The following is a 25,533-nucleotide window of genomic DNA, read 5'->3' on the forward strand; positions in this document are numbered from 1 at the left end:
AGAAAGTGGGGCAGAGAGGCAGCACAGGGGAGAAAGAGGCAATGAAAGTGATAAAGTGGGGACGCTGAAGCCACATAATTAAAGCAAAAGTGAAACGTCAGCTCAAACACGGCCCTGGAAATGTGGGTTTTGGTTGATAAGTGACTCAGAGATGAGAGCAGCCTTGCTTTAGCTATGACATGTCTAAGTTTATGCCTAGACATTATCTCATTGCCGTTTACCTTATCTCTGTTGCCTGTGTTACCTCTGCAAAGCAAAGCTGGCAAGTGAAGAAAAATGCCCGGATTTCATATTTAAATGCTTTTGCTGCTGGTCTTTTTGTCACATCTATTGTGTGCACAAATCAAAAGCGAGGCAGCTCCACTCATATCGCCCTTATCACATTATGCACAAAGCCCAGTTGGCAGTTGAGTGCTGGTAGTGTTTCACCTTGTGCGTTGCAAAGATATTTAGTGAGTTCACTGGCTTCACCTGAGACCCTGAGGCCCAAGTTTTCCAGTCCTGACAGCCCTCAGAGGACAGATCTAAGATACTAGACTTATGAAAGCAGTAACAAAACAAGGCCTGAGTGGCCTCTGATGTTCTTTAAAGGGGATAAGGAATTCAGCTGCGGGTTTTCTGTGGGTGTTGATGGAGAGACTGAGGGAAAGCATAAGCATTTTAAAGCCAGATGGAAGAAAAATGAACAATGCTCTGGCAAGCAGAAACTAAGTCTCGTAAAATTTTAGTGTCCTGCCTTATCATCAAAAAAAAAAGCCTTGTTTTTCTCCAGCGGTTTTTGTCAACACGGAGCTTTCAGCCTTTTAATTTGGTCAGTAAAATTGTTGGAACCATATTTAACCATATTTTGAATGTCCTGGAATGAGCACATAGAAAATATAGGTCAGGCTGAACTCTCAGTGCTGTTGGCCACTTACTATAGTTTTATTACAGATGTTGGAGTTGGCAGTATAGAACCATTTTATAGCAAGATATCGCACCGGAGCAAAGTTTCCCATGTGACATTGGTTAGTGCTCATTTAATTTGGGTGGATTAAAGCCAGTCTTTGATTTTATTGCTGTGTTCATGCTTCGCCTAGCCCGAATTTGATTAATTAAAAAATTAGCAAGTTTTTCTTTTCTTTTTTAATGGTTAACAAAGACCGCTGCTAAAAGCTAAAAGAGGTGTTTCTGATTTCATGCCAGTGCTTGATCAAGACACCATCAGTGGCAAACAGCAGAATCTATGGGTTTTTGTTAAACAGCCAGACGTTCTCACATGCAAAGCAAATAACCAGCTATGAATAAGTGTGATTTTACTACCTCTTCAAGGAGCAAAGGTCCTCTTTGTTAAATGTTCCCTGCTTTTTTTTATGGAGGGTCACAAGCTTAGAGTCTCCGGTTTTCACGAGCAGGCTGCAAACACAGAATTCACCACATCGCAGAATTGTTAGCATAACGCTGGTGACTGAGTAGCTTCATTGTTATTGCTCACACATCCTTGCTGACTCGAAGAAATGCCGGTGTTTAGTGATAAAGCCGGTGCCTTAAATGAAACTGTGATAAATAGTTTCATTGTGGCCCAAACTGCTGAGAGAGACGTTTGAGGCTCGACAATGTATAGTTTTCTTGGATGTCTGTTCAGGCCCTCAGCTCTATTTCTGTACTTCCATAAAGCTTGTTCGCCACCTGTATAATCATATCGTCCTCTCATATTGCAGGCCTTGGCGTATTATGGGATTTCAAGCCGATAAATGTAAATGGCCTTCACAAAAGGGGGGTTAGTAGCAAAGTTAAGTGGAAGCATATGTGCTAGTGAGCTCGCAGACTGATTATAGAAACCTCTGTGGGGTTGGATTCTGCTGTAGAACAGACTCAAGTACTTGCGACTTCATTACTATTATAGAGAAGGCAAGAACAAAAAAGGCAAGATGGAAACTAAGAATCATGGAGCATTGTGTGGTTTGGCTTTGTGTCTTTGTCTTTGAAAATGAGTCCATTGAGACGAGCCAGATGAGAGAAGCGGGCAGAGCCATAATTTAAATAAGCTCAGCAAGAAGAAAGGTGACATAAGACTCCGTCCATGTGTTTCGTGCGTTCTGTTTAGTCTGTTCCTTGACTAAACAGTTCGAAGAGTCTCCGGGCTTCGGTTAAAAATAGAGCATTATTCCTTTGAAGCGAGCACTGCTTTCATATCAGCATCCAGGGTATTTGTGTAGTGAACTAAATTTAGCGTTCTGTTAACATGAAATGATTCATTTGTGTGTCAGTTAGATGAGAAAATCTGTGCAACCCTCAAGTCAGCTAACTGGCAGGAGACCACCAGTTAGCTTAGCATAACGACTGATCTTCTGATATAAGCGAGTTCCTAAAATGTCAAAGTATTCCTTCAAGCACAAGACGTCTGTGTTTCGCTCTTACAGGAGAGGATGCTGAGTCAGAGTGGGATGAACGCAAGGAGTCGAGATGTGTTTGGGCTACGCTGCCTGCCAGGTAAGACTCTGCTTTTAATGCCATCGATGAAATAAAGACTGTTTCAAGATACTGTAACAATAAACAGGTTGCAGATGAACGTCGCAGCCAATCAGATGTAAGAAATGTGCTAAAGGGGCCAAATCTTCTGTCATGGTGTACGTCATTTTATGCTCATCGCATTTAATTTCTTTCTTCTTTGACTATGTCCAGTGTTGCCCTTTGATACGTTTGCCTGTGTCAGAGGCGCTCTCACTTACTGCAGATGCTCCGTTTGGTTTAGGTGAGGGGTGGCGCCTGGTTAGACCGCCCAGGAGGAGGAGGAGGAGAAGGAGGAGGACTCTGTAATCATGTTTTTGCACTGATATCAACACTGCATATATTTGGACACATCCACAATGTCAGAGTGGAAATCAATATACATGCGGGCAGAAAAGAGTTTGAGGCAGCTACAGTCCGTTTAATGTCATCAACAACCCACTTGCTCGCTGTGTAGCAGGGCCGCAGTGCATGCGCCGTGAATCACTGCGAATGCAGCTTAAGGCACAGTTATAACTGTAGAGAGCCATAGCTGCTGAATATGACAATGTTCTTACTTAACTAAGAGTTTTCCCTCAATAAGTAAGGAAGTTTTTGCACATAAATTACGATCTTAATAACCCTAACCCCAGAATAAGGCAGAATGATTTTAAGTGCCTTTATAATACCTGATAAAGAGCCAATCTGCTACTATTATGTATTCTAGTATGCAAGTAGTTAATGGTGAGTACTGTACGTGTACCTCGATATAAAGTTACAGACTTTAATACAAAGACCCAGCACAGCACTGAGGTGGGCAAGTGCTGCTGCATTCATTGTTCTCTGTATCTTGAAGTTTCCATGTTGCACTTGTAGCCACACCTGGACCAGGAATGTCCCAGCAGGTGTTTTTCCTCTTGAGATGGAAAAACATCTGCTGACGAGAAGCTAACCTGAGCGCACAAAAGGGGACTGGGCGCCTCGCTGAACAGGCGTGTAGATAGGATCTAAAAGTCTCGCAGGTTTATTGCATAATTAAATGTGCTCGGATGTTTACAAAATGAAATTGAAGTCAGCGCTTAATGTCTGTCGTTGTAGCGTCTGTGATTAAAGGTGAGCTGCTGCAGAGCTTACTTTAGCAGATGCTGATTTATAGTCGCTGCAGGATTTAACCATTTGCTTGTAGCAGCGCCATAAACCAAAAACTGCATGGATGTGCATGAGGTTCATGTTCAGGCAGTGTGGTGTGTTTACTGTATACCTGAAGTACTTGCCTACATTATTTTATGTGCTTTGTATTAAGGAGTAGCAGCTGTGGGCAGTAACTGTTCAGCCTCTGTACACCCTGCACCTCCAGGGGGAACTGTACATTATTAATTGTGCTGCTACCGACTGTGACTCGGCTCCTCCTTGTTTAGAGATCAGCTGCCTTGATAAGATATGACCCGCAGGTCCTGGTCATCCTGGAATCACTTTCCTTTTCCCCCCACTATAAAACCCCTGCTGCAGAGAGTGAGCCAGCTAGCTTTACCAGAGGTCAGCCCTCTTAACCCAAGTGATAATCTGCTTGCTGGTGCAGGGCCACAGAAAATCTCTGCCCCTGCAGTTACTTCCCCGGACCGACCCTGCTCATGTTCTTGTGTCAGCAACACCCTGCAGGAGCTTTTCATAAAAATGGCACCAGACCAGCACACCTAGATCTGAGAGAGGCCGATCCCGACGCTGCGGATCAGGAGTTACTCATGGCACTCTTCACCAGAGCAGATTGAGTGTAAATGAGTGTGTGTGTGAGTGTTTGGAGGTTTATGAGGTTAAGAGATGCTTCATTTTATTTGTTTTTTGTTTAAAGCAGGATATTTTCTGCCTGGGCTGTTTCTTGTTTTGACGCAGGAGCTCGTGGGCTTACGTTGACCTTTCACAGTCACAGGGCTGCAGTACAAACATATTAATGCGTGCGCACACACTGTTTACAATCACACACACTTCCTTCCTTATTTTCATCCAGTCAGTCAGCCTAATTTGTTTTCCAGCTGTGTGTTTTCATCAAATACTTTCCAGGCCCTGCCGGCCCTTGACAACACGCACACAGATCCTATTCTTAGCTGTTAACATTTCACCGTGAAATGTCGACTGACTTTACTCTTTGCATTTTTTCCCCTGCTGGGTTTCAGCTTCACCACCATTTCCCCGACCGTCTTATTCTTCTCTCACTTCTCTCTTTCTTCTCTCTGTCTCCACCTCCTTTCCAGGCAGATTAGATGCACGGCTGTCCATGAGAAGCTGTCTTATATTAAGAAGGAGAAGAAGAAAGATGTGTATTGGCAGCCCTGTTATGTTTTCAGAATCATCATCCTCTTTTTCCATTGAGACCTATATTAGCTCCTCTGTGAGCTAAAATAACTTTCTGTTGGTCTGAAAATGTGGCACTTGGTTTTATTTTGGACCTTTTTAAGAACAGATTCACATTTCAGGCAGGGAAATCTATCCTTTGGCTCGGTGCACGCTCTGCAGAGTAAGTGTTGAGACAATTTGTGAGAACAAGTTCACTTTCAGACACAAAGGAGTCGCGAGTCAGTGTGAAAGGGCTCACATTGCACCTGTGGCCTCTCTCTTTCTCCCTTTCCCTCTCTCAAACACCTACTCTCTGCAAAAGGATGGCTCAACCCTGCACAAAAACAGTGTTATCAAAGCTCATATCAGTATCAACACAGCGACGCTGCTGTTGCACGAGTGTAACACAAGATGTGTGCCATCTCAGACTGGATCCACGAGTTGAGAACAACTCTACGAATCACAAAATCAGAAATAAGTTAGAAGTTGTCCCGTTCTCCCAGTAGTTAACGGGCAGCGTCCACGGCGTTCTCATGTGACGCCGGGACACAGGACCGCAGAAACCGAGCCGGCCCGCGGGAGGGCAAACAGGTCAGGACAGCTCCGGCAGCCATAGGTAGATCATGTACCTTTTCAATGCTGCGAGTGGGGGAGGGGGTATACTGTCCCTTCACACACAATGCCAAGAGGCCGGGACCCCCTCCAGAGCAACTTCACAATCCCTTTTCTCCACAGTCTTATGTTACTGTGGGATTAAAAGGCTGTCAATCAGCTTTATATCTCGTTGATTGACGGACAAGAGACCAGAGCGTCGATATTTGTGTACTTGGATTTCAAGCTTGATATTGATGAAAGGTATTATGGATGTTGCATCACATGTAGGTTGGTGGTTTTGGGTTTGCTGTACTATTGTTTGCCAGCAGAGCGGCCTTCTGGACCTTTGTGCTGTGTCAAATTATAGGGAAGACTGCAGGTATTGGGGACTTTTCTCATTGTCATTAATACAGAAAATCCATATCAGATTGGCAGTACAGCTGTATCCCTGGATTTAAGGCAGCGTTATCTACCCCTGATCTTTACTCGTCCCCCCAGTGGGTTGAGGAGGGCAGGAACCTTTCGCTCCGCATGCATCCCAGCTGAAAATGAGGACCAAATGTGGACGAAAACAAATGAACCAGAGGCTGAGAGCATGTGGTTCAGATCTCTCTCAGCTGTATTTTCTCAGGCTGATCCTTTAGGTCGCTCTCTCCTCATATCCCTCAGTCAGTGACCACAACATCAACAGAAGCAGCTGAAATGTTAAAGGGGAAACTCAAATTTAAAGTTAATGTGGTGAAAAAATCCCAAGTCTATGCCCGACAGCATGTGACGCATGCAAAAGCTTTACAAATACTTTCAGCTAGACTAGGTCTTAACGTCATGTCAGATTACTTTCTCAGTGTTTGAACTGAACTGATTCCTCTCCTCTGAAGGGTTTATTTGAATTGGGACAGGTGCTGTCAGGCAGCCAGGTCCCAAACTGTGGTGGCATGTGAGACCTTACTGCTCAAACACAGATAATAGATGCCTGTAACTGCTGGGTTTCAGCGTAAAAAGACTGTGTAGTGCAGCTTTTTGCCTTGAGGCACAGCGTCTCCCATTAGTTTCACCCTGCTGCTCTTCAGTCGGTCAAAGCTCCAACCCAACATTTTATTTTGGTGAGCTGTCCACCCCATAATGCTGTCAGAGGTTGATGTAACTGGCATCTAAAAGCTGCCACTGGCGCTGAAGAGTCTACAGCGAGCAAACACAGGAAACATGAAATCAGACAGCTTCAGTGAGTTTTGTCTGCTGTACGACATGTTCAGCTGGGTCTCACTGTTGCTGCTTTATTATTCTTCACAGCTGTAATTAAGCTAGCTGTGGACCACACCCACAGTGAAAGGCGTGTGTCCCCAGAACCAGAGGCACATAAACACAGGGTCGACGACTGAAGACAGACTTATGAAGTATAATACTGTAATTTCTTATTAAAGCGTACAATATTAGATAGTCTGGCTTTAATCAGTGTCAAAACACTGTGTTGGCACCGCTGCAGTGTAGCACTCTGTCTTGAGCCCTCCGGGAAGAACATAAAAAGATTTTATTTGATTAAAGGACAACTGTCTCGTAAACACCTTCTCCTATCCCGCTGACTCATGCTGGCCTGAAACACCTGCAAGCACAGTCTTCATAGATTTAACCAAACAGTGCAAAATAGGCCCAGAAGCCTCTGATTCCCCGTCTTCCTCTTCCTTTCTCCCTCAGCTTTCAACTCTTTAGGCTGCAGGAATGTTTTCGGCTCTGCTGCACCCCGGGGAGGCATTAAGAGGAGGCATGCGAAAGCCGCAGATTGTCCTTTGAAAGACAAGCTGTCAACAAGGGTTCGCTTGTGTTCACTGTGCTAAGCGTCTGAAATCTCCGGAGCTCGATGATGTGTGGTCGGGTCTAATTGATAAGTCCGGTCTAGGGTTTTCATGCGTGGTTTTGGAGGCTGAGGTCATGATAATCATAGATTACGGCCAAAGATTTAAACTCCTCTTGTGCAATCAGCAGATTATGTGTTAGAAGCGAAGGCTCCTCTTCCTTTTACTCTCGCAGCGTAAACAAGTGTTTGACGTGTGAAAATGGCTGTTTGTGCTTTGGTATCCCTGAAAACGTTCATCAAGCTAAGAGCTAAGAGCGGCGTTCTCCGTTCTCATGTTCGGTCTGAGGGCCGAGCTGGTTCCTTCCACATGTGCAGCGAAGGAATTTTGTGTTTCCTCGCGGTGTTTTTTCAGTTTCGAGGAACCAGTAGTCTTTCCCCGTCTTTTGAGCGAATGTGAAAACATTTGCTTTGCCGTGTGTCTGGCCCAGAACTCCTCTTGTCGTGGACAAAAAGGCCATTTTCTCCACGTCTACCCTGTCCAGGACTCTGTTGCCATGGAAACCTGCCGTCTAGCTGGCAGTGGCTTTGTATTCCTGCGGGAGGCTGTTATAAATGTGCTGCCTCACCGCTGTGTGTGTGTGTGTGTGTGTGTGTGTGTGTGTGTGTGTGTGTGTGTGTGTGTGTGTGTTATGGTGAAACCTTTTTTCCTTTTTTTCCCTTTGAGAGTGCACATCTGTGTTTGTGTGTAAGACTTTTTCTGGGTGAAAAGGTTTGTTTTTGGGAGCTTTGTCCTGGAATTTCAGATGCTTCTGCAGCCTTCGTCTGCACATGGACAGTGATGAGGGTTCATCGCTCAGTCTCTGCAGGATCAGCACATAACCAACCAAACCCTGCACAGTTAAAGATCATATTTCCCACATTGTGCATCTTTATTTACAAATGGCACAGAAGTGAGAATGTTTTGCGTACACATAAATCCCTGCCTCCACCCTCCCTTGTCATCCCTCGCCATGGTGGCACCCCTCATAATAGCCCCTTAACAACCCACCCCTGGGCCTCCATGGTCTGTTCAACCACAGTTAATTGAGGAGGGTGTAACGTTTAGTGATCCTCTGTTCATGACCCAGAGAGCTTATTTTTTCTTGCCCTGCTGCATGTGACCACATTTCGAAGTGGAGCATTGTGCTTTATGTATCAGGCAGTAGACAGCTCAAGGAACAGAATGTCATGAAAATATGTCCTGACAAGTCCACCCAGCTGCAACTGGGCTGTCTTTCACAGTGTCACAGTTCATACAAAACTGTGGATACCTGGCCCTGAAAGTCTCCCACATCATGTCAATCTTATTCCTTAAGCCATTCAGTCTTAAAATCATTCTTTAGTTTAGATCTACGACATCTACCTGCGGTTTGAATAAGTAAATAAACATGTAAAATGGATAAGTATTTACCAGTGAACCAAACTGGTGTGATGTTGTTCAGAACAAAGAGCCGTCAGCTGTCAGATGGTGTTTTTGTTGTTCTTCCTGCTCCTCCCTGCCCATCCACTGCGGCTCCAGGACTTGAACAATAAGCAGCCACTCGAGGATGCACCTTTTTGTTTAAAGGTGTTTGTTACGCCCACTCCCAGTAGTCCACTCTCAGTGAACTTCCTTGCTGCTGTTTCTGTCTCTCTCCACTTCCTGTTATGCCTCCTCACTTGAAGCCCCCCTGTACTGTGCACACTCAGCCATGCAATTTATCATACATGTGCAGAACTGATACCCCTTCACTGACCTTACGTTACCCATAAATTCCATCCTGTAACCTGTACTACACCCCCCTTTTGTCCCCACTAGGCGAGTGTGTGCTCCAGAGAGCTGTTATGGTGAGGAAGAAGTTGACTGCAAGGGAAGGAAGAGGTTGGCTGTCTGGGACCCTCTTCTGCACCCACTTCAGAGTGGCCTTCGTGCCCCAGGACAGCCCCAAACCTGACGTGAGTCGTTCTGAACAGCTGTCCTGATTTAAAAAAAACAAACAGATTGAGAGCATTTGACGTGGTGCAGAAACGCTGATGTGTTTTGTTGTTGTTGTGGTGTGCATTTTCTTTAAACAACATTCACGATGCAGGACAATGCAGACCCAGTGCTGTTAGGAGATCACGACGTGGCTTTGGCATCCATAGAGAAGGTTGTGGTCGGTAAGTAAAACCTTATGCCCACATTTCTGCTCATGAAAAAGTATTTTAATTAATGTTATGACTGCAGATTTATTGACCACAATCCCTTTAGTTTGACACTCCCTGTTTATGTCCAATCACTGACGAGTAAGTTTTATATCTTTCCCTTTGCTGTGTTACTGTTAATGCTACAGCTGCAGCACTCAGTGTTCATGTTACTTATAATGAGGATACCAGGAAGATGGCATGTTGCATAATTTGTTGTTATTAAATTGGTTTGAATCCAAAAAGATCTTACAGTTGTAATCATTTGACAAACATTTGGAAACACTTGTTGAGCAGCTGCTTTGTCAGTAGTGTATCTGTTGACAGTACAGCCAAACAAACTCTGACTGCTTTAATGAAGAAAATACAGATAAATAATGTGATGCGAGCAGTTTTCCACACGACAGCAGTGCACATTAATATTGGTTCCCTCGCTGAGAAGGTGGAGGTGTGCTGCCTGTGGCTCGCTGCGCCTTCTTCTGTTACAAAATTAGAAATGACAGACTGATGCAAAAATGCTGAAAACGAGTGTTGTCTTTGTTTCATAAAGGCGTTTTCAGTGACAGACTGCTGTTAAAGCTAACCACAGTGACCAGGACAATGTGTTTCCTGTGAATGCTTCACAATAAAAGCCGCCCAATTGAATTCCTTTAATGTGGCGCAGCGGCAGTAAGAAGTGTTTGGTTTGCAGCAGCAGTAACTGAATGCAGCCCTCGTCAGCCAACAGTGAGACTGTGACTAATAACACAAAAATACACTGGATTACTTGCTCTATTGTGTCCTGTGAACCTCTTGTGTTGCGGTAGGCAAGCTGCACGTTTGACTCAGCCATTATCAATTAAAACTACCACATAGAAAGTTGTTTACTGAATGTAAATTGTGGGTATTGCTGAAAAAATGCTGACCATAAAGAGTATCAAAGTGGAGTTTGATTTCATGAAGTAAGTAAAAAATGAAATTGTAATTTGAGTAACAAAAGCACTTCTCTGATCATAGCTAAAGTGGAATGATAAAAATGAATAGCACATACTGTGTGAGCCCACACTCTGTCGGGCTAACCAACAAACTGTACGCTACCTGTAGTCTGTGTCTGTTTGGCTCTTGACCCGTTTGTGTGTTGATGACTCATGAGGCCCGGTTCCCTCCCTGTGTTGCAGTGGGCCCTAACAGAACCAAGCTGGTGACCCCAAACTCCTCGCTGAAGTTCACTCCAGAGGAGCTGGTGCTCTACTGCAGGGACCTGCGAGTCATCTGCTTCCTGTTTGACCGCCTCACTCCAGACGCACAAGTCATAGAGGTGTGTGTCCGTCTCCTCTTTTTGGGAATTTAGTGATCTCATTTTAAGCGTGACTAGGTTTGACACCGGTTTGAATACTGAACGTCTGCATGCGCACCACAGACATTTTCAGCATTTAAAATCATCACCTTTTATACATTTATATCATGCATTTTTTTCTACTTTTTAATAAATACTTTTTCCACCAAATTGTGTGTTTCAGTGTACCCAGTGTTCAGTGTGTGTGTGTGTGTACTGGCTCATACTCCAGGCTCTGGTTACTGTCATACTGTTCATCCGTCAGTTGTACCGTACAGTAGTGATCTGACTCTGTGGGGCACTGATGTTGAAAGCTGATGACCTTTGTCATGTTGATGGGCTCACTGTGGTTTCCCTCCTCAGATAACTTACACCATCGCCAAGACCTACCAGCCGCCCAAGCCGGGGTCAGTTTTATCTTTCCAGAACGCTGCCCTTGGGAGTGTAGGTGAGTGGATTAATGTATTTATCCTCATGTATACAACCGTTCACTCCCTGCCTGGCACTGAAACTACATCTTCTCAGTCTGTCTGCAGCTGTTTAACATATTGTTTGTTTTCGTTGATTCTACATTGGTTTGTGCTGCCTGTGTTTCCTGTATGTGTGGACCCGTTCACACCATCTTGATCCTGTCAAGTTTACACAATTATATCATTCTGACCTAAACCAAGTCATCTGGATACATTTCTGAGATATCTTGGGGAATGAATTATTATTTGATTATAGCCTTACATACGTGTGTGTGTGTGCTGATGTTAATGGCATGAAAATGAGAGTTAAAGTATTTCTCAGTAAATCTATCATTCAGTTTTGTCTGCCTGCTTCACTGTGATGAATATTCAGAATATTCAGTAACAGCTCAGGCGAAGTGAGAAGCACATGAATCAAAAGCAGCATGAATATCTCAGTCATGTGCCGCGCTCGCTGAAGCCAAAGGTTCCTCCTGGTGTGCCTTCATCAAATCTGTTCTCACTTTGGTTTTCACCCTCGAGCTGCAGGGACAGAATGTACCCAAAACATCTCACCACGACTTTCATCTCTTTTTGTTTGTGTCTGTTCCTTCTTTCTGCCATACCATCAGGCTGTGATGTTACTGCTCTCAAGGCTGGAGAGAATATCGAACAGGAAACATTCTGGTTTCTGTGCAGACTGTAGTGACATGTACAGCTCACATCCTCTCTGGTTGGCAGCATTTGAAACATTCTCGTCTCTGATGACGCAATGAAGATGCTGTCTTTGAAACAACGGCCAGATGTGAGGAAATCTCTTGAGTGGTTTCAAGGCGAGGCTCTAAACTTGTCAAAGGGTGGTTTTTGTCAGTCAGTGAAGAGGTCAATTTGTCAAACATAAATCCACCATAATTAAATGTAATATTGTGCTGTCAGAGAGAAGGAGTCCAGCCCATTTTCACGTTAACAAGACTTAACCATTATGCCCAGTTGTAACCAAACCACTGTCTGTTCCCCTCGACCGTATAGAGTAACACGATCCTGTCTGTACGGTGCATTATGCTATGTTAAAGCTACGCTAGGCTGACCTGGCTGTGGATGACTTGTCAGCTGTTGGATAAATAATGCAAGCCCCTCTCCCCAAAAGAAGTTGTCACATGACCTACAGTTCAACTCTGCCCCAGGGGTCAAGTGTGTCCAGTGTGTGGTCAGCGCTTTGCTTTCTGTCGGCAGAATGAAGGACGTCACTTTGTGATTTTCCAGATTCAGGGAGACGAGCAAGCGCAGAGTGTGTTTCACATGTATATCTTTCTTACATTTTGTCTGCAGTAGAAATGAACTGGCACCAGTTGAAACGATTCTGTTGTGAATTAGCATGATTTTACCCCTTTGATCTCCCCTAAATTTAATTTGGTGGAAGAGGAAGCAAGAGCTCGCGCTGGATTTGTTAGGAGGCATCTCACAGTCAGCTGTGCCTGCTGAACAGCAGCCAGTATCAGTTGGTTTTCATTCTGTTTCAATACATCTTCCTCACGATCAGGGCTGGTGATTATTTTTAAATAACCAGTTGTTTGTTCTATAAGATCCCATTAAAAACCCTGGTCTTGAACAATGCCCCAAAGTCACATCTTTAAATAGCTTGTTTTGTCCAACCAGCTGTCCAAAGCCCAGGTTTGTACAGTCAGCCCAGGTTTGTACAGTCAGCAATGATATCAAACAGGGAGAAATAGCAGTTTAGACCTCTGCTTTAGCTTTAATCCACCCCTGGCTTCACTGATGTATTTTCCTGAATTGCCTTGCCTGAGGTCTTTCTTTAGAAAGAGTTGAAAACGGGAAGAAAAAAGAAGTACATGTAGTATTTATACAAAATCTGATTGAAAAGTCCCAGTATCTTCATATACTGTGCAGGGCCTCGTCTCCAGAGGTGTCACAAGCATCAGAATTTGCACTCTGACTCGAGCGTTTGAATCGCTTTCTTCCTCCAGAAATGAAGCAGTTTCTAAGCAACCGTCGCAGGGACACCCACATGAACTGGTTTGAGTCTGCCTCAGACTGGGAGCAGGAGCTGGAGAGGTGTGGGGCCACGAGCTGGAGAGTCAGCTCAGTCAACGACCGCTTTGAGATGTCCACCAGGTACATTCACACTGTGGTTTATCAGTTTTATGAATGTCCTCTCCTCAGTGGAGTGCAGAAAAACATGAAACGTTCTGCCAAATTACATCTGACATTAACACAGTTTTTTTCAGGGATGTGTGAATGCATCTGCTCGCAAATCCTTGACAAGAGAACATTTTAGGAAGCAGTTTTTCAAAAGGTGAAGATAATTGAGAATGTCAGGCAAAGCCAAGGCTGAGCTCCCATAAAAGACACAAAGACGAGCACTCAGTGTGTTCAGTTAATGTTCTTAAAGGGTAGAGCTGTTGGCATTTTGAAAACAAAAACCTTCATCCTCCATTGCTGCTCCACTCGCACATTAACGTTCTGTCAGTAAAACTGAGCGTTGGTTCTGCTCCCTGTCAGCCTGCCTCGCTTCGTCGTGGTTCCACAGAAGGTTTTAGACACCGAGCTGAAGAAAAGCTTCGCCCACTTCAATGAAGGACGCATCCCTGTGAGTGCTCTCAGTGCTGAGAAACGTTTTGATTTCACCTTCCACCACTCCTTTTAAGATCGGTTCATGAATGCAGCAAAAAAAAACAGCACAGCCTCAAGCTTTACTTCCAAAGCTTTTTAATCAAATTCTCTACATTTGTATTCAATTTGTACACATTCAGTATTATTCTAATGGACCTGGACTTCATGTATAAAACCAAAACAAACAAAGACAGAAACTTGTCATTTGCTGTAACGGTAGAGCTGCTCATAACACATATTTAAGGTGCTTCATGGAGTGCTCTGTTGAATATTCACGAGCTCAAAACACATTTTCCTGTTCAGACCTTCCCACGCTGCCACAGTACAAAACACATTTCTTTAAAGCAAACATGATGAAGGTCCAAAAGATTCAAGCCTGGCTTTGTATTTTCCTGCTTTAAGAGCTGCTGACTTTGAAAAATAACAGTGCAACTTGAGAAAAATGGAGAAGTAGAAGCTCTTCAAACCAGCACTTCTCCTTCCCGAGTGTATATTATGTATAATAATAGAATGATATTTTAACAGCAGTCATCTTTTCGACATGCTTTCCCTTCTCATTAACATTCCTGTGACACAAATTACAAGATGAACGCTGATGCTGAGCCTTCAGGGAATTTCAACACCATGGAACGTGTTATTAAAGAGGGAAATGTGTTGTTGCAGCGCTGGTGCTGGCGACACCCCCGAGGCAGTGATCTGCTGCGGATGGCCAGCTTCCAGAACAACATCTACCACGAGAAAGACGACATCAGGTGTGTGCTTTATCCTTTTTTAAAACAAAAACAAAAAAAAAACATCATTTTATTTCTCCATAAGGTATAATTAAAAACAATGAACTTTAGTTTAAAACTACCAGTGTGATTAATAGATTTCTCTGACACTGTGTGTGAGAGCGAGCCTCCTCTCTGCAGCCAAACCGCCTCTGGCACCACAGTTAAGTTTATTTTAACATTTAACATGCACACTAATTTTCCACTATTATTCCCAAAATGACAATATCTGAATTTTATAGGAGTCATGTAAACGGCATATTCCGGTTGGATTTTCTAAACTCGGCCTTGTTCTGAATGGAGCATTTTCCGATTAAGCCGTGTGGGATTTGTTGATATTATTCAGGTTTTAGGAGCGTTATTTGGACGAACATACAACACATTACTGCAGTTTATGACACGCAGTCTCTTGCCTGTTTACGGTCAGCTCAGTTTGCAAGGCCGGGCCAGAGATGCAGGCACAAAAGTAAACCCTCTATTGCTGGTTGAAAGGAGAAACACACATACCTTTAAACATGAAAGACTTGGACATCAACAGGATTTTTTTTTGGATACTTCAAACAGTGTTGGAGGTGAAATCCACCGTTAACAAACATATGACAATAAGCTGCTGAAAGATGTGAAGGCAGCTTGATTACAGAGACCTGCGAGCTTGCCGCAGGCGTGTCAGTGTGTTAACAGCAGTTCTGTGCCGCTCTGTAGGAACCTGGAGATGATCCTGTTCGGTTGCCAGTCCTCTCTGTGTGTGGTGGTGGAGCTGGGCGACGAGCTGCCTTCACCTGCGGATATCCAGCTGGCACACAGCCGCCTGCGTGCCCTCTGTCTGGGAGGTGGTGATAAGACATGAACACACATGTCCGCACACAACACCTGAGCAAATATGTATTTACACACAGCAGAAAAACTGAAGCTGTGACAGACGAAGCACCCGCATCTTTCTCTGACTCGGTAAATCTCAGATAAGGAGTTTATGTGTCACCGAGGCTCTCTGACTACAAAATTCCTGCTTTCTTTACTCGCGTTTCCGAACGCATAATCACATCTCTGTTTTGTTTGGGTCTGAATCTCACGCAGTAGCAGCTCAGAGCAGGCTTTGTGAGATGGTCTTTGTTGTTGTGTTTGTCATGTAAGCACACACAGCACATTCCATGGTTGAGTAAACAGAAAGAAGGCAGAACTCACGGTCTTCTACGACCACCGGCCCTGGAACTGAAATGCTGACCTCTCTCGCACTCACGCTCGCTCGCACTCAAACAATTTGTGAAGGTCACAGATTATCACGGTTCACGCATTTGTCAGCTCGGTGTTATGTCTTTTGTGGGTGAGCGCTTCACAGCTCAGAGGATCGTCCCGCAGAAACAGCCACTCGGATGTGTTTGATTGGCTTACTGGAAGTGGGCTCTGAATCTTCACAACAGCTGGATAGAAAATGAAAATAGACTTTGGGGATTGTATTGAACGCTAATCCCCTCGAGATTAAGTGGATTTTGCATTTATGATCCCATTTAAGATGTGGATGGTTCATTTTGAGCTTTTCTTTGGGTGTGACATGGACGTCCAGCCTGTGCATAATGAACACTGCTCTCTGTATTTCTGGATGAAACAGACACGTAAAAGAGGAATTCAGACATGACATTGAATTTACAGCCTGGAGGACACAGCTGTTACTGTTACTGTGCAGTAAATAATGGACAGAGAGGTTTTCATCACGCTCGTCTTTCTCCACATGTTGAAAATGCGATGCTAGCTGCTGCATCTTGTGTAAAAGCTTTACTTAGAACTGTGTGGTCCAGAGCTCCGTATGTCTTTGCTGTGTCTGCCGTTGTGTTCTGGTTCTAACCTTCGTGTGCAGAGATCAGCTGAACCCTTTGAAGGCTTGTCTGCGTTTGTAGTGATACATAATGCCTGAACATGATCTGTCTTTTTCCTGTTTCGACTCTTAGATATCTCCACCTCTGTGTCAGTGCCTGATGACAAATGGTTATCTACCCTGGAAAGCACCCACTGGCTAGACTACATCAGGTAACAGCTCTGATTGGCTAATCAGGGAAAGCGTATCATCCATGTTAAAAAGTTATCAGGTTCTTTCTAGTCATGGCTGTTTGTTGTTAGACTGTTCACTGGTGGAGGAGTTTAGAGAGCTAAAATCCTTGAACTCAAGACTTAAAAAATTTAGGGAACTGAAAGGCTGCTAATTAAACTAGGTTTCTGTTTACAGCATCACAGCTTTCAGCCTTGGAGTCATTGACCTTACAGAGGGGAAAAAAAAGTATCAGTATTTAGAGAAATGTCAAGGAAATATGAAACCTGCGACAGGTTATAGCACAGCCAGTGTGAAAGCATGATTAAAACATTCGTATGTGCGAAACTGTTTATCATATTTTCAAGTAATTACAGCACTTTTACCCATATTTTTGTAATGTGATCGCTGTTTTGTAAATGTAATGAGATTAATCTGATTGGATATAATCAAGCTGCCTCTCTGTCTCCAGGTCCTGTCTGAAGAAAGCCTCAGAGGTAGCCTGCCTGCTTCGTGGCGGTCACCTGACCGTGGCGCTGCAAGGTGAGTCACGTGACCCAGACCCCGGCTCATATTATTCAATCCATTCATTATTCACGGCACCACCTTCTCATTAATCCCACATTAGGGCTTGCCCTGAAGTAGCTATATACCAGCGACAAGCACACTCCACTGAACCTACATGCACACTGTCAATAAGCCTTCATACGACATGCTTTTAAAGGCACGGCCACGCCAGGCTGCAGCTGCTGCGTCTGAGAGTCCAGATAGACTCCGTAGAACACATAAGACATCTTCCTCCGAGTCCTGTATCAGTGTTTTTAGTCAGCTATTTTTTACTTAGTCTTAGTCCTGTGTCAAATGTCCATGTTTTTATTGAGTAAGCCTCTTCCTTTTTAATCAGTTTTAGTTGATGAAAAGTCTGGGCGTTTTAGTTTTGTCGTAGTCATAGAAGACTGTACCCATTTTAGATTATAAAATACTGAACATCTAGTCAATCTAGTCTTGCCAAAACCATCACTTTTTGTCATTTTGATCAAAATGATTTTACATTAGATTTTATATTGTCATTATTTGATTAAAAAAACAGGTGGAGTGATGGAGAACGCAGCTTTGCAACAAAGCATCTGGTCTAATGGTTTGATGGTGTCAAGTTAAAGAATACAGTTTTATATTTACTCCAAACTGAATCAACCTCATTTTGATGGTAATGTGAAGGACAAATAAACAGTATTTTTGCATCACTAAATGCATCAGTTAGAAAGTTTTAGACTGGAGCTCCCACTGCTGCTTGACGTAAACCTGCAGTCCAGCTGAAACATCAGTTTAGTGGTCTGGTGCTTTTCCAGCATCAGGTGAAAGCAGGGGCCTTGGTGAACTGACCCCTGGCTATAAAAGCTGTCTCTTTGGACGTGAAAGGTCGCCTCTGTACCGTGGAAGGTAGAGCAGTACCATCTGTAAACATGGCTTGGCTCATCTGTCCACACAGCACTGTCTCTTAGACCAAACTTCCAGACAGGGGCTGGATGTCCCTCTCCTGGAGCTGCCTGGGGTGAAGCGGGTGTGTGGACACTTACAAGCCTCCGTCTGAGTGTTTTTGGAGTTTCCTCCTTTGAACAAGAGGGTCACCTCTACGTGACTGCGTGTGGCGAAAAGGAAGAAGCTCACTGTTGTTTAGTTGTGGGTGTCAGCTGATCACCACCTGGCAGTGAGTTGGATCAGGTGACAGGGATGCTACCGGACAGACAAGGTAAACCCAAACATGCAGGGAGGGTGACCTCAGAGCGTCTGGCTGTCCACAGAGTCTTCAGCTTTCAGCTCCTCGGGTTATTGTCGACTGATTAGCTGTGTTATTGTTATTCTGACTCCTGACATTGACATGCTCAGACACAGTGACATTGAATTTTCAAGAAAAAGGGGCCGTACAACAAACTTATTTCAGCACCTCGAGTAGAAGCTCAACATCTGTTATCAGGTCTAAACCAAGCAGGCAAGCTACACTGGCTCAGCATCGCCCAACATTTGGCAAGTTTTACTCCCTATTTTGTCGTATTGTTGAGAATATCATTACTGCAGAAATACCCTGATATACTGTGGCATTACTTTAAGGCCATATGTCCCAGCCCTATGTGGGGGTGAAGATGACATTTTGCAGAGCTCCTTTGATTCTGTTAGGACTTGTTGTACAGATAATAGGCTGTTGTTGCGTTCCAGTCATCTGGTCTTGCTGCCTGTGGCGCCTTCATAAACACCCATAGAGACACAGACCCAACACTGTTCAGCCAAGGATGTTTGCCACTCGCTGCTGGTGTTTGACTTTCTTTCCAACTCTAAAGCTGTAAGTGACGAACATCAGCGTTTAGCTAAGAGGTTTATACATCAGTCGAGCTGTAAGTCTTCGTGTTGCGGCAAATCTGACGTTGGCTGGATCAGCAGTAAATATCCCACTGCAGAAATGACTCATTTCAGCAGCCCAAGAAAACTCGGCGTGCCTCTCCTTCTTCTCTTGTTGTGTCTGGCACCGGGTCGTGGTCGTCATTGTTTTTAGCTGCATATCTTTCCTATCGATATTATCTTTCTCTCTCTCTCCCTCCCTCTTTTGTCAAGGAGAACAAACGCTTAGAAATAAGAGAATTAAATGGTGGTTTCATGAAAACCATGTGAGCTTTGACCTACTTTGAACTTCACTTTCAACCTTGTAAAACAAGCGTCAGGTAATCACATAGAAGTTTGATGACCTCTTAGCGTGTGCTCCCCTGTGTCGTCGTTACAGAGGCGGACGACCGGGACATGAGCTGTGTGGTGTCCAGCCTGGTGCAGGTGATGTGTGACCCCCACTGTCGGACCCAGCATGGTTTCCAGAGCCTGTTGCAGAAGGAGTGGGTGATGGCCGGCCACCGCTTCTACAGCCGCATCAACTACCACCGCGACAATGACAAGGAGGAGGTGAGAGGTCAAGGTTCACACCAACGCTGCACTGGTGCATCGGATTGAAGTTTAACTGAGCAGCAACAGAGTTATACAGTGATGTCGCCAAAGCCAGACCAGTTGCTAACATACAAATGCCTTGTATATTGTTATTTGGTGAGCCATTACCTGAAATTGTGTCTGTATTTTATGGTATTGTATTTGTGCACCTGTGAAGCTTCCTGTAACTGTGCTATTGAAAGACGCTATAGAAAGAAAGTTTACTTACCTACAGTACTGACTTCCCTTCCCTCTGCCCCTGCAGGCTCCCGTCTTCCTGCTCTTCCTGGATTGTGTTTGGCAGCTGTTGTCCCAGTATCCCTCTCGCTTCCAGCTGACAGATGACTTCCTGTTGGCCTTGCACGACAGCATCCACCTGCCACTCTTCTCCAGCTTCCTGGCCAACTGCCAGCGAGAGAGATGCAAACGCTCCCAGGTACCAGACACCTGAGAGGGGCTTTGGTATCTTTTGCCTGATTACCGGACTAAAAAGGGCCTCAGAGGCTTTGCTGTGAAATGTATTGATTAGAGTAATAATCAACGCTAATGTGTCATGTTTGTAGTAGAACCTCAGACAGTTTCTGCATCTTTACATATGTTGGTAAACAGGTGAAGAACATGAATATAATGAACATTTCAACTGTATATCCTGCTCTAATCAGAACCTCGGGCAGTCCTACACACCAGTCAACGGATGGAGAGATATGCTTCATCCGGATTCTTCCTCGGATCCCTCTGACCCTCCCCTGCCCCCGGTGTGGGACTGGGCCCTGCAGTACAGCAAGCACAGACGAGACCGTTTCACCCAACCCGTCCCCCCAACGCCTCCGCTCCAACCGCTGCTCAATGGCAACCTCAACATCAACCCGGACACTCACAGGGTAAGGCTGCCACCTCATTCATGATGCAACGCACCCTCTAGTGGCCATGGTGGGAGCTGTGGGTTTTCCAGTGGCTGACACCACAGAGCATCTCATGGTGGGATGTTAATGTCTTTGCAGCTTTTGACTTGAAATGGATCATTTCAGCTGGGATCCATCTGATCAATTTTGTACATAGAGATCAGGTTGGTATTGCCAAAAAAGAAACAGGCAGTCGTCACTGATGAATTAAGGTAGAAATGTTAGTAAAAATCAGCATCAGAGAACATAAGGGACTGTTACAGATTTAATTCCTAGGAAGCTGTCTGATCTCCTAACTGAGCTGACCTCTTTCCTTCTGTGGGAGCCAAAAAACGTGCATTCTTTCCAGATCAGCTCCTCGGGAACAGGCTGACCATAATGTTGTTCAAACTGCAACTAATTTCACTGATTTATTGCTCTTCTCTGGTCAGAGGGGTGCAAATCAGTGAAATAAGGAAGTAAAGTAATTATTCTAAAATAAATACCTGCACTACATGCACTGTGCACATGGTTGAGACCCACAGTTGAAAGTCATTATAATTTTGACTGACAGTATTTTTCCTCCCACATCTGCCCACCAGCTGGCTGACACCATCCCCGGCTCAGTCTTCCTCCTCTCTCGAGGCACCTTCTCCTGCCCTGCTAACCTGCTTCCTTGGCGCAGCAGCAGTTCAGGCGTTTACAAGAAGAGCCACCGGAGGGCGGCGTCCTCTGAGAATGTGCCTGGCCTGGAGAGGCTGCTGAAGGCGTGGGCCCTGACCGAGTTTCCCCAGGGCCTCACTTCCACCTCTGGACCTCAAGGACCGCTTGACCCATATGAGCCTTTGCTGCCCCTCCTTATGGGACCCTGCATGGGGCTGTGGAGGGAGTGCTACCTCCGGGGGGCGCTCCATGCACAGGTACGTCAGAAGTGTCCAATAGGTGCTGGTAGACCTCTAAAAATCCTTTGAATGAAAGAAAAGCAGAGGCTCGCATCAGAAAGGGTTTGAACGTCTAGAGTGAAGGTTGAGACTGGTGTTATTTTCTCTTCTTATACTGCAGCCAGTGCCTCAGTGCCACAGACCTCCATCATTATATGTGACTAAAACACACGTCAGAGAGTGATACAGTTCAACTGAGTGATATGTTCCATGTTTGAAACAGCTCCACAGCTGCATTTTAAAGTTGGTGAGTCGAGAGGAATTTGTTCTCACCTCCAGCAGCTGCTGCCTCCGTGCTGTCGACTGCTGTGGTTGGAGGAATCGTGTTTTCGGGTTGTCCGTCTGTCTGTCCCGTTCTTGTCGACCTAATATCTCAGGGACACCTGGAGGGAGTTTCATGACATCTGGCGCAAACCGGACTCAAGGATACATTCAAAGCCAAATATATATTTTGAAAACACAAAGCATCAGGATACAGAAGCATCAGACAGGCAGCACTAACCATCGGCTGTTTAATTGAAGTATTGCAGGGTTGAGTGTCTAAGTACGGATGTGTGTAATTGGGTTGATCAAGTGGGCGACATCCGCCACAAATGTCTCATTAAATTTGGCCCACGACGTTTCCGGGAGGCTCCGCGTGTGTGCCGTGTTCAGCCTCATCATGTCTTCCGTGTTGCGTCCTCTCACTTCGTGACGTCGTCCCTTTGATGTGCAGATTAGCTGGAGCTGTTGATCGACAACTCCCAGTACGGACGTGGTGCAGCCTTTGAGCCGTCTGTGCATCAGCCTCGTCTGTCAGTGTCCCCATGGTGATGTTCAGAATAGTCGAGGGCCGTGGGTGGGTGCACTCATCTATTTTAAGGGAGCTGTGCTGTAGAAGAAGAAGTAAAACCACTCAAACGCAGATTCAGGTTAACAGTGCAGAGAGATGAGGATGAATTCTGTGCTTTTGTGTAATTGGAGTGTTTTCCCTGCAGTTTCACACATCGTTTCACTGCCCCTCCAGGCCAGAACAATCCCGTTTGTTCGCAGAGGCATTGACACAAAATCAGAAATGAGTGAACATTAGTGCTCAGGAACTACACGAGGGTTGTACAGCCTCAAAACATGCTGTACAACGACATCAACAAACACTGAATACTGTAATCTTCAGGTAGGAGGCAGCATTTGCTGCAGGGCTGTTGCATTAGATTGTACAGGTGTACCTAATAAACTGGCACCTTGGTATAGCAAGATAACAACATTTTTTTGAATGTTAAACGATAAGCATGTTTTTGCTGTCAACAAATCCCATAAAAAGCTCAGCCATGTGTTAATCCGTCTCTCAGCACTCTCAGACTTCCCCGCCCAGTCTGCGGCTCTTCGCCCTGAGCCCATTCGTTCCCTCTGAGGACGTAAACGTTTAAAAACGGGTCACACATTCAGTATTTGGTTGAATTTTTTATTTAAAAAAGGCTAAATATTCTCACTAACACAGCTCGTACTGCAGTGTAGTTTTTGGTCAGCGTCACTCAAACAACAGTCAGAGCTGTATTTGTTGAGGACTGTTTTCAGCTGTGGATTAACACACGTTTGGTGCAGTGTGATGGCGAGCGAAGGAGCGGTGGAGCAGTGTCTTACTGCTGTGTTTTGAATAGTTTTTGGGCATATCAGGCCTTGACTACACTGTTAGGATCCGTTCACAGTTTGTTCCGGATTCAGAACGTCACCTGACTGAAGACCCTCTGGTGGGCGAGCTGAGGTTGAAGAAGTTAAGTTAGAAGAATTGACCATGTTGCTTTCTGTCCTCAGGCGTTCTCCCACCCCGTCTCTGCAAACCACCCCCACCCTGTGGAGCGGCTAGCCCAGGAGGTGCAGCAGCTCAAAGACAAGCTAGCGCAAGCGTCCACGGGCACGGATCCAAACCCGCCCGCCAAGATGGCCGAGCCCCGGCGCACCGACACCAACCTGAACCAAAACACCAACAATGGCACCTTCCTCTTCCCGGCGCCAAGGCCTCAGAGCGCTGTGATGCCCAGAGCGGCGCCCCCTCCTACCTCCACCAACCACCAGACCTCCAGGGGCCCTCCGCCCGCGTCAGCTCCACCATCCAGGCCCGGCCACAAAGACAATAGCGGCGGCAACAAGCACACCTTCCTGTTCGGGCACTCTTCAGTCACAGAGGCCCACCCTGACCAGCGCTACTACCCAGCACCTAATAACGCCAAGCTGCCTAAGAGCAACGGGTCCTCGATAGCTTCCTGAGGTCTGGTCCTCGTCTGAACTGTGCTCATGTTTGATACACAAAGCACCGCCCGTGACCGCGTGCTAGCAAATCACCTGCCTGCACAGTTTCGCTGGCGTCGTGTACTGAGGAGACCCAGACGTGTGTTTCCTGTCACACCGTATTTGATTGGTGTTAAAAGACATTTGGGTGGGCCGACGTGAACCGCAATAGTATGAAATAATCAGCGCAAGAGCTCCCGACTCTGCTGCGTATCGTCAGTACTGTATTAAAAAATGTGACAACCGTTTTGTATATTTGTAAAGAGTCTTAGCGTTCAGTATTCCACTGATGAATATATGGAAGACTAAAAGAATAAGGGCTCAAGATGCTTAATAATGTCTATCCGCAGAGCTTCAGAAGCACATCTCACAGTATCTTAAAATGCAGTAGACACATTTAATGTCAGCCTTCAAGACGGAGAGGAAGCTTGTAGTTTCCACTTTTAGCTTCTTATCCAGACGGGTGACAGTGATTGGGCAGGACATGCATGGAGGTGTGATAAGGTGGCTCTTAAGGGCACTTTGACAGGATACATGGCAGTGAATGGATCTGACCTTTGACCCGTGTGACTGTCAGCCTGCATGTCTGCTGTAGACTTTTTACACAACCAGCCCTTTAAATCTTCATCATATCATGCTAATGTGCAAAAACACATTATTTTCCTAGTTTTTGTATCTCAGCTTCAACTAGAAAAGTAGAATATTGTTCTGAAAGGCATCGTTCTTGGAGACCGTCGTGTTAAACTCTCATGCGCTGTGACCAGTGACTTTAACGTGGAATTTAGGGCACGAGAGCTATTTTGGTACTGCTCTCATATCTCTCCATTTGCATGCCTGCATGGGAGCAGCGAGAGGCCTATATTCAGTTCAGAGTGTTACATTAGCCTGGATGTGGCTAAAGTCACTGCACATTGCTGCAGCATAATTCAGTTCCTGCATGACTGACATCATTCCAGGGCTTAATAATAATAATATAATCATATCTAAACTTTCATCTTTCAAGTATTCTTGACCGTTACTGGTCAATTTTTGATGTCATACATGTAGATAAGTGTGATTTCTGAATTGTCTCTCACCAAATGTAGTATTACTTCGAGGCTTTCTCCATCATTTTGTGGTGGAGCTGAAAAACACAAACCTTATTCTGCCTTTTGATTGCCGTACCTTCAGAAGGTAACAGTGTTGGAAACAAAGGGAACTTATTTCTTCCTGTGTTTACTTTTCATCTCTGCTTCCTGCCTGGTGGTGTGTTAGTATGCCGCCAGCATTTAGGCCAAGGACTTGGAAGTGTCTGACTGTATTTAAAGCACAAAGGGAAGTATCGGATCCTGCGCCTTTAAATCCAAACAGGCTGTCGTTTGCATGATGTGGGTGTCAAGTAGATGCACTGGCGTCATTCCCGCGGACGAATGAAATCGCACCATGTTGTATTGAGAGAGTCTGTTTTTCGAAATGTTTTCGGTCAGGATCACCGCTGTCAGGTGTGTGACTGATGTCGATCTTCTCTCATGTGAAAAGGTACCTCACTTGATAGCACTATGAATTATTAAATTGCTGTAAATATTCATCACATCAATATCAAAGCACATTGATATCAGCTACAATTTCAGAGCTTTCCTGGTGCGATGCCGATGCATTTACTTCTCTTCCATGGAAGAAACACGAGGTCATCTTTGTCCTGTTGCGTGGAAAATCTGATCTGATCCTCTGCTACACCTGTTGGTCTCTTTCATTGTATAATTTAATGTTTTTGGTACGAACATCACTTAAATTTGCCAGATGTACATATTTTTTGTATCAGCATGTTTTGATCCTGATAAATAAAAAGTGCTATCAGTTCATAAACTCTCAGCTGTGTTCATAATCCAAACCTGTGCCACAGACATAAAAAGGCCAAATCCGTTCT

The 25,533-nt window shown here is 45.0% G+C and overlaps 1 protein-coding gene across 1 annotated transcript in view; it reads left to right on the top strand.

Annotated features, from left to right (window-relative positions):
* The window catches only part of mtmr11 (myotubularin related protein 11), a 31,463-nt gene extending 5,994 nt beyond the window's left edge, over nt 1-25,469 (top strand). Inside the window, exons 2-17 of the mRNA XM_076736943.1 lie at nt 2,403-2,472; nt 9,024-9,160; nt 9,295-9,364; nt 10,546-10,685; nt 11,067-11,151; nt 13,138-13,285; nt 13,673-13,760; nt 14,447-14,535; nt 15,256-15,383; nt 16,497-16,575; nt 17,046-17,116; nt 19,347-19,519; nt 19,806-19,976; nt 20,203-20,421; nt 21,024-21,341; nt 23,154-25,469. Coding sequence (XP_076593058.1) covers nt 2,403-2,472; nt 9,024-9,160; nt 9,295-9,364; nt 10,546-10,685; nt 11,067-11,151; nt 13,138-13,285; nt 13,673-13,760; nt 14,447-14,535; nt 15,256-15,383; nt 16,497-16,575; nt 17,046-17,116; nt 19,347-19,519; nt 19,806-19,976; nt 20,203-20,421; nt 21,024-21,341; nt 23,154-23,606 — 2,439 coding nt within the window. The 3' untranslated portion in view covers nt 23,607-25,469. The remainder of the gene's footprint in view (nt 1-2,402; nt 2,473-9,023; nt 9,161-9,294; nt 9,365-10,545; nt 10,686-11,066; nt 11,152-13,137; nt 13,286-13,672; nt 13,761-14,446; nt 14,536-15,255; nt 15,384-16,496; nt 16,576-17,045; nt 17,117-19,346; nt 19,520-19,805; nt 19,977-20,202; nt 20,422-21,023; nt 21,342-23,153) is intronic.
* The last annotated feature ends 64 nt before the right edge of the window (nt 25,470-25,533 follow it).

The sequence above is a fragment of the Chaetodon auriga genome, chromosome 8 (assembly GCF_051107435.1).
Source record: "Chaetodon auriga isolate fChaAug3 chromosome 8, fChaAug3.hap1, whole genome shotgun sequence".
NCBI lineage: Eukaryota > Metazoa > Chordata > Actinopteri > Chaetodontiformes > Chaetodontidae > Chaetodon > Chaetodon auriga.